Source organism: Mustela lutreola, chromosome 1 (assembly GCF_030435805.1).
Source record: "Mustela lutreola isolate mMusLut2 chromosome 1, mMusLut2.pri, whole genome shotgun sequence".
Lineage (NCBI taxonomy): Eukaryota > Metazoa > Chordata > Mammalia > Carnivora > Mustelidae > Mustela > Mustela lutreola.
Window position 1 is genome coordinate 82,913,338 of NC_081290.1, and position 16,390 is coordinate 82,929,727.

General features: G+C 39.2%; 1 protein-coding gene across 9 annotated transcripts in view; it reads right to left on the reverse strand.

The window, feature by feature from the left end:
- Positions 1-12,443, reverse strand: part of LARP1B (La ribonucleoprotein 1B) — a 136,363-nt gene extending 123,920 nt beyond the window's left edge. For 3 of the 9 annotated variants that reach the window (XR_009352154.1, XM_059168858.1, XM_059168856.1), the window contains exons 1-4: positions 11,302-11,939; positions 4,357-4,415; positions 3,890-3,949; positions 2,595-2,784 (exon numbers count right to left, since the gene is read on the reverse strand). Coding sequence is in view for 8 of the 9 variants with exons in the window: in XM_059168858.1 (XP_059024841.1) it covers positions 2,595-2,784; positions 3,890-3,949; positions 4,357-4,415; positions 11,302-11,800 (808 nt within the window). In the remaining variant the exon portion in view is untranslated. Of the gene's footprint in view, positions 1-2,594; positions 2,785-3,889; positions 3,950-4,356; positions 4,416-11,301; positions 11,940-12,128; positions 12,248-12,308 lie in introns of those variants that run through there. The other 6 variants (XM_059168859.1, XM_059168857.1, XM_059168861.1 and 3 more) reach the window with 5 other exon arrangements.
- Between the last annotated feature and the right edge of the window lie 3,947 nt (positions 12,444-16,390).

Sequence of the window (16,390 nt, forward strand, 5' to 3'; positions counted from 1 at the left end):
TGGCTGAGGATTCAAAACACTTTTAGTTTCAGGTTACTGTCCAAAATAGTCGTTTACCCAGCATTACTAATAATGAAATAGGTTTCTCAAAATTAGGGTATAAAATTTATCTAAATGCATTTGATAAATCTCTTTATAGCTACTACACGCTTTCTTGAGATGAGATACAAGCAATTTAACTTCTCTTGCTGACTAAATGATAGTGTAATTGTTATACTATAGTGAAATTCTGAAGATTACTTAATTTGTGGAATCCAAAGGTAAAGTTTCAAATTATTTAGTATTCTATTCAGTATATATTTTTTACTAAAACAGCAAGACTCATGTGCAAAGGAAAAACTACCACGGTAATTAAGGGAAAGGGAATTACCAGTATGCAACTACAATACTGATTTCCTATAAATCCTGCAAACTACTCACAGACAAGGAAGAAAATATGAAAGAATCAAAAAACTCTTTAAATTTCATACTATAAATTCTATCAGTGAGATTTCCTTAAAGGCTTTTTTTGTTTTTGTTTTTGTTTAAAAAGAGTGCTCCAAGGAGAGTCAATTCATAACTCTTATATGAGTTTATCTATAAAAACCTGGATTTTAGTGTTGTCTGATCACTTTTAATTACAGCAACTAACACAGAAGACAAATTTTAAAGCAGAATGACATACCTATCATCTGTATAAATTCTAGACAGTCAAAAAAGACAATGTATCTAAGCAGCATGAAAAAGCTAAGTGATAAATATGTTTAAGGAATGGGGAAATTTTTGACTAACAACCACATGGTTGTCCTGTTGCAAACCACTTTTGAGCAATTAGCCTTGGCTCATTATATCAAGTGAGCCTAATATGCTTGCCCTAAAGCTAAGAATTAGATATTTTTAAAAAATCATGTAAGTGCTCAATATACAGTTACACTATTAGTTCCATTATTAAAGAAGTTGGCTGGAAATTACATCTCATTATAAAATGTTCCTGCCCATGTCACATCACTTCCATGAATTAATAAAATGCTTTAATGGCTTCCCGTGGCACTCAAAATGCTAATTCCACACTACCGAAGCCCTGCACAACATGAACTTGCTTACTTCTCCCACAGCATCTCTTGAACTTCTCCCAATGTTCACCTTGTCTCAGCTACCAACCTTCCAACAGTTTAAAAGAACTTTTCTGCCTAAGGGTCCCTGAAAACACTTTAACCTAGGATCAGAACACTGAATGAGTATATGCTTTTACAAAGCAGTTAAATCATAATTTGTCCCTAGAGACACATAAGTTGTATAAAATATATGGAAAAGGATACAAAGACTATTTTTTCTTCAATGGGCAATTTAATGGAGAAATGCTATGGAAAAAAAAAAGTTGGCCCAAATTTTTCTCTTAGAAAATATTTTCTCAGAACTCCCCAGGGCACCTGGGTGGCTCAGTCATTAAGTGTCTACCTTCGGCTCAGGTCATGATCCCAGCATCCTGGGATGGAGCCCTGCACTGGGCTCCCTGCTCAGCAGAACCTGTTTTTCCCTCTCCCTCTGCCTGCTGTTCCCCCTGCTGTGCTCTCTGTCAAATAAATAAATAAAATCTTTAAAAAGAAAAAAAAAAAAGGTACTCCCAGAAAAACAGGGAGCAGTTCCACTGCAGATTTCAAAAATAATTACCATACTTTTCAAGACTATATTAAATTCAAGAATATATTTTTTTAAAAAAGAATTTATCCATGCCAAGCTCTATAACTTCATTATATACTACATAGAGTATAGGTCAAAAGAAATAAAGAAAAACCTAATAGTTCAAGAATGTTACAAAACCAAATCAGCTACCACTGCAGCCAGAATCCTGAAGAAATCTAAAATACTCATTGGTGACTACTAGGAATCAACTAATTAAATACAATTCATTACTACGACTTTCTTCAAAAAATTAAAATCAAAATGAAGATATAGTTAAATTAACCTCTTTCATTAATTACTTGACTGAGCCTCATCCTCAGTGACATTTTCACCAGGACCATCTTACCAAGACTTGGAAACCACCGAAGTGTCAATTGGCAAATGAATGGATAAAGAAAATATGATGTATAAATATACAATGCAATACTATTGAGAAAGAAGGAAAGAAGGTCATGAGAAAGAAGGAAATCCTCCCATTTGCAATAACATGAATGGACCTTGCAGGCATTATGGTAAGTGAAATAAGCCAGAAAGATAAATACAGTATGATCTTTATTACATGTAGAATCTAAAATGGTTGAATTCACAGTAACTGAGAACAGACTGGTGGTTGCTGGTGTGAGGAAATGAGTGAAAGTGGTCAAAAGGTACAAACTTCCAGTTATAAGACAAGTAAGTTCTGGAGATGTAATATTACAGCATGGTGACTACAGTTATCAATACTGTACTATGTATCTGAAAGCTGCTAAGAAACTAGATCTTAAAAGTTCTCATCATAAGAAAATTGTGACTCAGGGAAAATAGATATTAACTAAAATTGTGGGAATCACTTCACAATATAACCACTGTGTTGTATACTTTAAGCTACACAATGTTATATATCAATTATATCAATAAAACTGGTGGAAAAATGAGGTTATAGATGAACTAACCTCTCTTTCGTTGATTACTTGACTGAATCTCATCCTCACTGGCATTTTCACCAGGACCATCTAATTTTGTTTCCCGGCTTTCTTTGCTCTCACTGCTAATTCTCTTTTCAACCTTGTCTTCTCTTTCTTTTCTATTTTGTGGCTTCTTATTTCCTTGGCTGATGACACTCTGGCACTGCAAAAAGTTTTTCTGAATGAAACAATTTCCATGAACATTGATAGAGTAACTCAGAAGCATATCTTTGTTTCTTTCATAGTTTAAATTAAAAATCAGGGGTTGGAGAAGCACCTGGGTGGCTCAATCGATTAAGTATCTGTCTTCAGCATGAGTCATGACCTCAGAGTCCTGGGATCAAGGACTCTGGCTCCTTGCTCAGCAGCAAGCCTGCTTCTCCCTCTGCCTGCCACTCCCCCTGCTTGTTGCACTCTCTCTCTCTCTCTCTCTCTCTCCCTCCCTCTCTGATAAATAAATAAAATCTTTAAAAAATCTGCCTTCAGCTCAGGTCATGATCTTGGGGTCCTGGGATTGTGTCCCATGTCAAGTAAGTTCTCAGTGAGGAGTATGCTTCTCCCTTTGCCTTCTGCCCCATCCCACTTGTGCCTCCCTGCCTCTCTCAAATAAATAAATAAAATCTTTAAAAATAAATTAAAAATCATTCACTGAACACTTGATTTGATATGCTATTCATAAATGCATACATGTGTGTATATATAATTAGCACTTCAAAACATACTGAAAAGATTATGTATCAAAAATGTAACAAATTCTGAAATAAAATGGGCTTTAAATTAGACTCATATTAAAAATTAATCTCTTTTGGAGCAACTGGGTGGCTAAGCCTGTTGAGTAGCAGACTCCTGATTTCAGCTCAGACCATGATCTCAGGGTCCTGGGATGGACCCCTGCCTAGGTTCTGAGCTCAGCAGAGTCTGCTTGAGATTCTCTTCCTCTCCCACTCCTGTGCATGGGGTTCTCTATCTCTCTCAAGTAAGTAAATCTTTAAAAAAAAAAAAAAGGTTTTAATCTCTTTAACTGTAGGCATTATATGAAGATAACAGCAGGTTAACCACCCCTTCCAAATGTAAGATTACTTCTTGAGAATACAATGAGATGAAGACAACCTGATGAATAAAATTGGTTCTGAAAAGTGGATTAGACTATAAAAAGGATAGCTCTTAAGTTTTCAGCACTTCTTTATTAATGTAATTCTCTAAATCTGAAATAAAATAAATTTTGCATTTTAAAATGAGACAATTTTCTCTTCATTAAGAAAAAGCCTTAAAACAATACTCACTCCAGTGTTCACTAATTCACTTGGTGTTGGCCAATTCGCCATATCGCTGAAATCACTAGCCTAAGAAGTAATAAATAAGTGTTATATCTGCAAATTAGAAATCTTAAATAGAAAAAATATTTTCTAAAAGTGAAAGCAATTTAAAAAATCACCTACATACAATTATATGTAGGTATTTGCCAAATTAACTCAAAAATCTCTGCAAACAACAGAACACTAAAATAATAATGCATGGGTCTTATGATCCCCCTTCTGGAACTATTAAATGACACTAAATTGATTTACATAAGATAATAGAATAAATTAATACAAGCAGGATTTGGACAAAGGCTACAGTTCTCTAGTATATTAGCTTTAACCTAACATCAATGATACAACTAGAAGAAAAGTACACAATAATCTAACAGTTTCTAACACACCAATTTTCAAAATCAACACAGCTAAGAAGAATATAGCTAAAAACACACCTTGTTGGATTTCTTTGTCTTGAGTTTTCCTGCTTTTATAATTTTGGGGGAACTGAGCTCTAAAAAACAAAACAGAACAAAAAACAAAACAAAAAATAAAATAAAATTAGGGTTGTTTTTTTTTAGAATTGGTTTTACAATCACTTAATTCAATATATTTAACAAAATAGCTATTGTATCAATTTTAGTAAGCCATATCCTCACCATTTCTAACAGAAGCCAAAGTTCTGAAACTCAAATTCCTAGTAAGAGAACAACTATAGTTCCAACATAGATTCAAACTGGTCTTCAGTACTCAAATCAATACCGAGAAGTATCAGTTAACTTAAACTAAACTGACAGACCAATTCTTTCTCTGACAGAATACAACACGAAAAATTAGAAATAGTAACATGTTTTAATATAGTAAAGTTAGAAACTCACTTCCCAAAGGGATACATTTCGCTACATAATTCATACACTGATGTCATTAAGGACTATCCAGAAAATGAATCAAAAGACTTCAAACTATTTGTCCTTGAAAACAAGTTTGACAACCACAATAGGTTTTATATAGATGAAGTCATTAAAAAAAAAAAAAAAAATAGAAGTTTGTACCTGTCATGGTATTCCCACTTGTCCTATTTTGAGTAAGTTAACAATAAAAATAGATAGGTAAAGACACAGAGAGAGACTGACTCTCTAAATGAAACTTTACATTGTCTTTTGGTTGGTTCGTTACTTAGCAAGATGACCAAATGGTGTATCACCGACCTAAACATGATCTAAATATTGAAAAGCAGAATAAACTTGGGATCTGTATTTACAGAAAAACTAATAATCCAGCAAAACATAAACCCATAAAATCATGGCAATGACCAATTCATAGAATAAAGTAATCCTTGAGTTAAAACTCAGAAGCAGATTTTAAAAAGACATAGAGAACTTATCAAAGGAAGAGAGACGAAGGATTAAGATGTCATCAGGGATGGACATAAAAGAATCTTGACTATTATAGTAATTATATTCCTAAAGCAGAATAACGAGTACACAGGTATTTCTTTTATTCTTTTTTAAGTATACATATACATATGGATGTGTATACATGCATAAATATGCATAAGGATAAAACATTTCATTAAGAAAAATTAGATTAAAAGATATGGGTAAACAGGACAAAAAAATGGGTACAGGAAACTGGGTGTGGTGAATAAATAATGAATCTTGGAACACTGAAAAGGAAAATTAAATTAAAAAAATAAAGATAAATTATTAAATCTTTTTTTTTTTTTTTTTAATTTTTTTAAGGATTTTATTTATTTGACAGAGAGAGAGAGATCACAAGTAGGCAGAGAGGCAGGCAGAGAGAGAGAGAGAGAGAGAGGAGGAAGCAGGCTCCCTGCTGAGCAGAGAGTCCGATGCGGGACTCGATCCCAGGACCCTGAGATCATGACCTGAGCCGAAGGCAGTGGCTTAACCCACTGAGCCACCCAGGTGCCCGATAAATTATTAAATCTTGAAAAAAAAAAGAAAAAATCTAATTTAATAAAGAACAGTATTTGCCTGAACATTATCTAGAATTTGTTCTATATATTCTATGTATGTTTTATTCAAGTTATATAATATAGAACATTGGAGAACAACAAAGTGGAGAACATGTCCCTGCTAAGTCCAACAAGGTAGGTGTCTGGTAGTTACAAAATAAAGCCTTATACAAAATATTTCATGTAATGGAAAATAATAAGGGAGAGGGGCACAAAAGCAAGTTTTATTTAGCTTTATTACAAATCAATTAGACATCAATAATCACAAAATTAAGGTCATAAAATAAAGATAAAAATTATTCTGAGCACATAAAAATAAACTTTTTAACTTCATTACTAAATGGCACAATTAAGTTATTAACAAAATTTTTAAAGATAACTGAACATGACAAAAAATTAATAATCTGTTGATTAAAAGACCAGTACACTGGGGGGTAGGTGTGGGAGCACCTGGGTGGCTCAGTGGGTTAAGTCTCTGCCTTCAGCTCAGGTCATGATCTCAGGATCCTGGGATCAAGCCCCACATGGCGGGGGGGGGGGGGGGGGGGGGTCGTCTCTTCAGCAGGGAGGCTACTTCCCCGTCTCCCTCTGTCTGCCTCTCTGCCTACTTGTGATCTCTCTGTCAAATAAATAAAATCTTTAAAACAAAAACAAAAATACAGTTCCATACTCTACTCAGACACTGAGTATTATCTCTAGGAAAAAATGAAGAAATAAGTTGGGAAGGAATATTTATTTCTTTGCACATTTAGGAAGACATTTTGACTTCAGCATTTTTAAAATAATTTATATACACATAGAGAGAACAGGTAAAACAAGCCTAGAAAAGGTAATTTTAACTAAAATGAATGAAATTGCTCTGCATGTTTTTAGAGAAAACCTAAGACTAAAAAAGCAAGCCAGTCTAGAAAATTAAAAAAATTAAAATAAATTTTTTTCTCAAGCAGGTAAAACATAAGAAAAGGCCGCTAGTGGCTTCAAATATATATATAAATACACATGAACAGTGTGTAATCTTCTTATCTCTGTTTTTCTAAGTATCACTGGTAAAACACTATACTACTAGAACTTTTTGAGTAATATTCCAGTACCTTAAACTGTTATTCTTTAACCCTGCGAATCTATAAACTATAATCTGTAATTCTAAATTGATAAGAAAAACAATCCATTTTAAGGGCTTGGACACAGAAAACAAAAAGTGTCACACTATTACCTAGTGAGGTAGATGCAACATTTTTAATTGTCAACAGTGATTTATTGTGCATCATTAGGATTGAAATCCCTTGTTATTCAAACTGTGATATATGAATCAGCATCACTGACATCATGTGGGAACTTAACTAATTATACAGAATATCAAGTCCTACAGAATCAGATCTGCATTTGAACACCCATAGTGGACTCCTAAACATGTTAAAATTTTAGAGTCACTAGTACAATCTCTTCTTTAAAGAATGACTCTGTGGTTAACCCCCCAAGAAAGATGTCTATTGCAGCATGATTGCATTTAATCATAATTTTAAAGTCAGATTTCTTTCCAATTAATAAAGTCCACAAATTGAGCACCATTTAAATGAAAGTCATTGTTGTGAGCAATACACAAACATCAAGAAGAGAGACTTTGCCTCAAAGAACATTATAAAATAAAACAAAGAGATAAAACATGTGAATATGTAATCCCAGTACAAGGCACTTAGGGATAGTTTCTATTAAGAGAGCTATAAACTATTAAGGGAGAGCAGCTCAGAGAGGCCAAGAAAACTACACAAGAGTCAGCATTTGTACTTGTTTTTCAAGGATAAGTAGAACTAAAACAAAAGGAAGGATGATGAGCAAAACCTTAACAGTCAGGAACACCTAACACATTTATCCAAAACACAGGGTACACAGAAGGGAACATAAACAAAAAGCTAGAAAGGTAGGATAAGACCAGACACCTTATAGTTCCCTTCCAAATTAAAAACTCTCTTCTCTTGTTAACAAACAATATACCAATGTGTGGGACATTTAAGTAGGCTTGGCGGGGGAGGGAATGCAACTGTCACAAGGTCAATTCTACTCAGTTTAATTTTTATGGCCACAATCTTTAGCAAAGTTTTAATTAAGAAAATGCACTGATAATTACCAACAGTTCACATAATTTTGTATTTAAAGGAGAAATGTAGTAAAATGCCACTTTGCTACAGTGAGTGCTTTAAAAAAAAAAAAACTTAAAAAATTACTTAATTCTTGTACTCTAAAGGTGGGAGTATCAATTTGTACAGTCACTTTAGAGAGCACCTTGTCAACTAACCTACACCGTGTGACCTAACAATTCCAATGCTCATCATCTATCCTAGAGAAAGTCAGACATATATACAAGAAGTATGTAATTTTTTAAGTAGGCTCCATGCTCAATGGTGGGGCTTGAACTCACTACCCCAAGATCTACCGACTGTGCCAGCCAGATGCCCCCACACTCACTTATTATAAAGAGAAAAAATAAAAAGGGTCAATCAACTTTAAATGAAAAATGGAAGGTGATATTATGTTCTAAACACATATGCAAAACACTATAGTAAGAAACATCTGAAAGGATAGTCAGTAAACAAGTAGCATGATTATCTCTTTTCTTGAAGGAGACGTCAAAATTTCTGTTTTTACAAGGAGAATGTATTTATATATCATTTATATAATTTACTTAAAATGTTTTAGGGTAATAATAAGCTTAATTGAGGTTTCTGGGAAACAGACATTAAGAAAAAGGAGAATTGATGAGGTTAAATTAGACTAAGGATAAAAAAGATGGAAAAATCAGTATTTTTATATACCACGTTTTCATTGACTAAAAGAACCAAAATTATATTAGAAAGCTGATATTTGATATGCAGAAAACAGCCACAGATACAAATAAGAAATTAGCAAATCCTATACTCTGATTTTAATACAGCTCTCCATAAAAAATGTATTTTAAACAATGTTAGGACAGACTGGGGGACAATCCTTTCTGGTCTCCTGACTGAACTCAAAAATGCTGTGACACTATCCCAGGTCTCTTGGAAGAGACAGACTTTGGTTGAAATGAAGGCCTTATCTAGATTAAGAAAAACAGTGATACACAGACCAAAACCATCCTAAAAGTGGTATGAAGTGTCTCACAAGGGCTGAAGAAGCAAGAATGATTCACCTGCCGTTCAATTAGAACAGCACGTTCTAACAGAGAAAATTCATGATTATCTGTCCCAAAAAAATCCCCTTCATTTTCTATAATGTTTCCATCTCTGATAATAAACTCTCTGGCAAAATTTTGTGGATGTAATTTCTGTACCTTATTAAGAGAGTGACAGAAGATCCAGATAAGGCCAGGACAAGCATGGTTTAAGTCTCTTATTCCAGCATAATTAATATCATTCTCTTTGCCTCTCTACAGTATCCTGGTTTGTAGGATAAATTGCACAGCCCCCTCCACACCTCCCACTAATAGATTATCACTGGTTTGCACCTACTCTGAACTTTAAAGGTCCTCTGCTATTTCACTGTTCTTAAAGTTGCAAATTTGCTTAGGAAAACAGGAAGCCAGGACACCCCAGGTTATAGATGGCACTCTGGTATTGACTTGAAGAGATGAATATACCCATTTCATTCATTTACAAGGCCCAGAAAAATTGCCAGAAGTCAACTAGCTAGTTAGTAACAATATCTGCACTAGAACCTAAGTCTCTAAGAACACTGCATTTCTACACCATTATCTCCAAATTACCAAACTACAGATAGAAGTTGTGGTAGAACAGTCAATACTATGGAGAGTTTAGAAGTTACTACACTATTCCAAGTAGTGATGAACAGTATTTGTCTAAGCACAGAATAGGTTCCAGGAATAACAAGAACTGTGTACAGAGAGACATCAACAAAATCCAAACTCGCATGAACCACAACATAGCTCAAGTATTACCTCGTTCTTAACCTCCAACAAAGATTAAGATCCCCAGGGAAGGCACCTGAGGTTAACTGAACTGTTAAATACTTTTCAAAAGGACATTTCCAATTAAGATTCCTGAGTCTTACCTTGAAAGTTTGAAAACCTGTCAACTTTACAATCAAAAGACAGTTCATTTTTTCAGTAGTTCACGGAATATAAATTATAATTGTGTGTAAATCTACAAGTAGGGAGGTTGGACAGCCCATTAAGTTTCATTAAGGGCTTTTCTTTTCTTTGCTAAATTTATGGAGATAAATTCATCCTTCAGTTAGTGACAGTAGTAAACAAATCTTTGTAGCTAGAAGAGAATGATGGTAATATTAAATTTAGAGCAAATTTCTAAGCAATTTTTTCTGCAAGTGTCAAAATTTATCAAAAATAATGAGTATTACCATGTAAAAACTAAAGAAATCAATTAACACTTGTTTCACTCTATTGGGAGTTCCTTTAAAGAACTGTTAATATACCTGCAATATAATGTATTTATACCAATCACCTTACAGTTATACCACATCCTTTAAATCACTTGATCCTCACAACCCTGTAAACATGCTCATATTTTCCCCATTTTACTGGTAACCTTTAATTTTTAAGAGAAAGTGAAGATATGCAAGGAAGCAGCTGTAATTTCTATAAAAAAGTTCAATTAACTTACTAAAGCTTAATTTAGAAAATAAGACTAGGAGATACTACTTCTTGTTATTTAGTATTTCCATTTAAACTTAAAACAAAACCAAAAACTGCAACCAAAATAAAGCACCCAGGGTCATACTGTATAGGTCAGCTTTCAAATGCTGTGGCATAATCTAACCTCCTCTAAAGAGGATCGCTAACCTAATGTTAAGACTATCACTTACCTAATGTGCAATTCACTCTCCTGTCAACTTTCTTGTTTAATTATTTTCCACCACAATCCTAATTCCAAGCATTTTATTAGCAACTACGGTACAGTTGCATTTTTAATACGACTATTTGTTTACAAAACAGATTTTCAGTTTGTCAATTACTTCAAAACAAAGAAAATTACAATCGCGCTTCCACTTATGAATAAATCCCCTTCTCCGACTTGCTTCACCGCCCCCCCGCGTTTTTTCTTACAAATCCACAAAAACTTTCTATAGGACGAACAGCACTACCTACCTAAAGTTAGCTTTCCCAACTCACTACCACGTGGGGGGGAGGGGTCAATCTCAATGGAGGCCGCGCCAGCCGAGCGGCTCAGCTAGGTTACTCCCGCAGTGCCCCCACCAGCCAAGGAGAACCCGAGGTCCCACCTCTTCCTGCCGCTCCCTTCCCAGATGTCCATTTATGTAAATAGGCAGAGTGAATGACACCTTGGAACAAAATACCTCCGACTGTCAGGGAAAGGAAGCCTGCCCCTCCCCCAGTCCCACGACAGCCTCTACAGCCAAACGAATCACCCCTGCACACACCCTCCCACTGCCCACCGCAAGAACCACAGACCTGCCTCGAGGGTTTCCAGTGGGGACGGTGTCGGTCCCATCCCAGCAGGGGACAGGTGCTGGAGAGGCTTTTTGGTCCAGGGGTTCTCCTTAGGCGGCGGCGGCGGCGGCGGCAGCTTTTCCTCGGGACCAGTCGCCGCCTCATCCACTGGGGCGTCCTCGGCCCGCGGGTCCCTCGGCAGGGGTGGCAGGGGTTCCCCGCCAAAGGGACCCCCGGGCCCGCGCGCCTTGTGCGCCAGGTGCAGCGCCAGGGGTCTCACGGGCACGGCCGCCTGGGGCACGCTGTGCCCTAGCACCAGCGCCGGCGACGGCTCTCCTCGCGCACCCGCGATGATGGCTGTCGCGGCCCTCTCTTCACTCGCCGCCTCCTTGCCCTCCCGTTCGGGCGGGGACAGCCGCTCGGCCTGCCGACTCGCCGTTACCAACAGCGACTCCTCAGCAGCCACCGCGGGTGGCTCCTCCCGAGAGTGAGCGGCAGGCAGCGCGGCGCGAGTAGACATCGTCCCCTTGCCCCAGCCGCCCCCGCCGGGGGGGGCCCGGGGCCAGGGAGCCCGACTGCCCGTCTCTCCGCCGGGAAACCGACTGGCTCCGGCCTGGGACAGAAAACCCGAAAGCCCGGCCGCCGCCGCCGCCGCCGCCACCGCCGCCCGCGTCGGCCGACGCCGTGCAGCGCCCGGCGTGCCGCCCCTCCCCGCGTGGAACGGAGCGCTAACCGCCCGCCGGCCCAGCCAGCCTCACAGGCGCACGCCCAGAGCCAGCCAACAAGCGCCGAGCGCCGCAGAGGGAAGCCGCAGCCGGGAGCCGCAGCCGGGAGCCGCGAGCCCTCACCTGGCGCGGGCAGCCGCGGAGGCGCTACAAGTAAGGGCTGGAGGACCTCTAGCGGAGTCAAGAAGGCGCGTGCCCCCAGAGCCGGTAACTGCTCGCGGGGGCGGAGGCGGGGGCGTGGAAGGGGCGGTCCCAGAAGACAGGGGGCGGGGCCTCGCGAAGCAGCGTGACGTGGCTACTCACCCGCTCTTGCCCTCGCCAGGCCGCCGCCCGGGGTGGTTGACTGACTAGCCCGTCCGGGTGCCGCCCGGCTTAAGGGCCGGCCCCGCCCCAGCGGCCAGCCGAGGGGGAGAGAGGAAGAACTGGACGATTCCGCGGCTCGCGGGCTACCGCAGCCGGACTGCGGCGAGCAGGGCGGGTCGCTCACGGGGCCTCTGTGACTCGCAGCGCAGTGGCGCTGTGCCCTCCGGGTGCGAGCGAGGGGCGGGGCGGGCGGGGGCGGTCGCTTTGCCCCAGGCCAGGACGCGAAATTGACTCCAGAAGGGATGGTCTCTGCCGACAACCTTGGGCCGCTTCGTTAACCAGCCGGGGTCCCGGACGGGGCCGTTCTGTCCTCTGTGTCAGTTGCTTCGCCCGGTGAAAAAGTTTCCACCTGAGATTTTGGGGCACCTCGATCATTTGTAGTCCTGAGCCACATCCAGAATGGAAATTGTGTAATTTGTAGGTAACTGTTTATGAAACCTTTGCCCAGGCAATTGGTTTAGTGTATTTCGCTCCTTCATTTCTACCCTCGAACCGAAATAATTTTTATCAAGTGCTTTTGAGCAAAACAAATGGTTAATATTTCGCCGACTTCTTGTTAAATCTTCCTTTAATTTGTAGAGATAACCCCTGTTTACAAATTAACCATGTTTCCTAATATTTTTTCCTGGAATGGATATGTTTAAAAGGTACAAATATGTTTTAACTCCAGTAGGGGCTTTCTATTTGGCTCTGAAATTCAGTGAGTGATAATATTGATTTCATGGGCGTGGATTTATAAGTTACTAAATGTTTATGTTCTTATGCAAGGTCGCTTAAAATGGGTTTGACCCAGTGAACATTTTTTTCATCAAGGGACACCCCTCAGAAAATAAATGTGTTCACCATTTTTATGTACTTGGCAGTGGATCCTTCCTGGCCTCATTTAGGGCTGCCAAACTAGGCAGAGAGCTTATACAGGACTCTTCTCCCAGGGATCTCGCTTCAGTCACATTAAACTTGAGATTAATGTTTCTGTTTACTCAGAAGCTGTACTAGACATAATTTTTTAATTCCCTAAGGTTAGTAAGCTACTCAAACACTTACTTGTAAATAAGACCTTTCTTGTTCTCCATATCACTGGTTTCCAATTCATCTGACCCTAAGGAAATTTCGGAACACATTACCATTTAAAAAAGTATTGTACTTACCTACATTCCCAAGGAAGCGCCATCTTTACTAGCCTCCTTATTGGTAAAGCTTTGTTTTGTTAACTTATCAACTAGCTGCTCTTCTTGTTACAATCAGCCTTTTGGAGTCCTGCCCCAGGTAATGTTGGTTTTTGTTTACAGAAGCTCAGCAGGCTGCCTGCTGAGCAAGGATTCCGGACTTGGGACTCTATCTCAGGACCCTGAGATCCTGACCTGAGCTGAAGGCACCTGCTTAACCAAATGAGACAGCCAGGCATCTCTTTACCATCTATTTAAATACAAGTGAATTAAAGACTGATTTTTTTAAAAAGATATTATTTATTCATGAGGGACAGAGGGAGAGAGAGAGAGGCAGAGGAAGAAGCAGGCCCCCCTACCTGATCAGGGAGCCCGATGTAGGACTCCATCCCAGGACTCCAGGATCATGACCTGAACCGGAGGCAGATGCTTAACCATCCGAGCTACCCAGGCGCCCAAGGCTGACTCTGTTGAAGAAGAGGTTATGGAATGGATTTCCAAAGTTCGATTCATATGGGCTACCTAACCATGGTTGGTGGTTTTGTTTGTTGCTTACTATTTTGTTTTGTTTTGAAGTGAAGTATTACAAAGGTGCTTTATTGAAGAAACACAGAGGACCCATTTACCCATTTACTCTAAAGAATTCAACAGTTGGGGGGCATCTGGATGGCTCAGTTGGTTAAGTGTCTGCCTTTAGCTCAGGGTTCTGGGATCCAACCCGGAATCCAGTCAGGCTCCCTGCTCAGCAGGTTGCCTACTTCTCCCTCTCCCTCTGCTACTCTGCCTGCCTGGGTGTGCATGCATGCATGCGCTCACTCTCTCTCTCTAATACAAGAAATCTTTAAAAAAAATAAAAAGAATTTAATAGTTGGTATTTGGGGATCATCACTGTAATGCAGTACCACTAATGTCAGTGAAGGGCAATTTGTTGTCCCTCTTTTAAATACATATTAATAACTCCTATTTCCACATAACTACCTCTTGGAAACAACTTCACCTATCTTCTATTTGCCTCTCCGCCCTTTTCCTGCCCTTGTGCCAGCCAGAGCTGACCTGTCCAGATTGCACCAATGGATTCCCTCATAGTCCTTGGTATCTCAGTGGATTCAAGCATGAAGTATCCGCAAGAGACAGAGGACGGAAGATAGTGAGATCGAAGTCCATATTCCCCAAGCTCATGAATTCCATGTTCACCCAGGATTAATCGCAGAACCCTCCTTTCAGTTAATCTCTCCAGTTCTTCCCTTTGTCCCTTCCAGCCTAGTAATAACTTCCAGTCCTTGAGATATTGCATTATCTCTTGCTGGTTTCCCTGACTCTTGGGCTGCATCTCTGTAAGTCAATATTTATTAACTCTAGTCTAAAAATTATGCAGTTTAAGTTTCCATTCGATTTTTTTAAGCTTTTATTTTTAAACAGCCTCTACACCCGTTGTGAGACTCAAACCTAAAATCCTGAGATGAAGAGTTACACACCCCACCGAGAGCCAGCCAGGTGCTCCTGTCCAGTTTTCAATGGAACTTTGACCTAGTTTGCCTTGGCTGAAACTCCATTATGTTAAGTCATTTGGCCTCTGCTTCTTAGTTCAAAACAGGGAAGAAAGATGGATTGGCTCAATTTATTTTTTGTAGCCAAATCCTTACCTATCTTCCTATGGATTATTTCCCTTGAATAGGGTCCCCATCTATCCTGGAGGAACAGATTATTTGGTTCAAAACACTACCCTCAAAACAATTAGGTTGGGAGAGCTAGTTAATAGGAATGTGAGAGAGGTACCTCCTTTAACCAAGTTTTCTTCCTTTTCCCTATTTTAGTGAATGGCACTATATTCTAATCCCTATAACCCAGGAGTCATCCTTTCACCTCACCTTCACTCTCCGTAATTCATTCCTTTACAAATATTTCTCAAGCATCTGCCAGGCAGTGTTTTAGGCACTCACCAAGACCTCCTCAGTGTCAAGTCCTGCTTTCTCCACTGCCACCATCCTACTCCAGGATGCCACCATGCTTGTGTAATATTTTCACACCCTCTTAATTGGCCTCTCTGCCTTCATTTAGATCTATTTGATAAAACTGTAAAGGTTACATGAGATACCAACTGCAAAATGCTTACCAAAAACCTTGGCTCAGTGAGACTACCTATTTTTACTGCTTTTAAATTCACAGACTTAACCAGGGTAAATGACCTTAATTTTACTGAACCACTGAGAAGCCTGGCTTACTTACTTATTTATTTATTGGTAATGGGAAACTGGTATAAGGCTGTCTTTTCAAAGAAGGGATAATGGTTCTCTGGACCCTCAGAAGTTGTAAAACACCTAAAGTAACTATCCATACACAAACTTGGTGATCCTGTTCAAATGAGCCTTTAAAGGATGAATCTTGTTTTTCCTGTTTAGAGTATGCTTATATATTGTCAGATGATTGAACCCACTCCTTCTCCTCCTCTCCCTGCTGTCTTAGGAAATTAAAGTCCCATGAGAACATCCAGATGTTTGTTATTATTACCAGTGCAATTTAGGGTCAAGCTGGTAAAAACCCAATGTACAAATAGCTGTACTGTATGCTAGAGAAGGTTCAAAGAATGTATTAGATATAAATCATTTCAAAATCCCGCAGTCCAAGGAGAAGATAAAACTGAACTCAGAGATATTTTTTGAACTACTTATAAAGTAGCCACTTTTTAAAAGATTGATTTAAAAAATATTTTATTTTTGTATTATTATTATTTTATTTATTTAATTTCTTTTCAATGTAACAGAATTCATTGTTTATGCAGCACACACAGTGCTCCATGCAATACGTGCCCTCCATAATACCCACCACCACGCTCCGCCACCCTCCCACCCCCCGCAC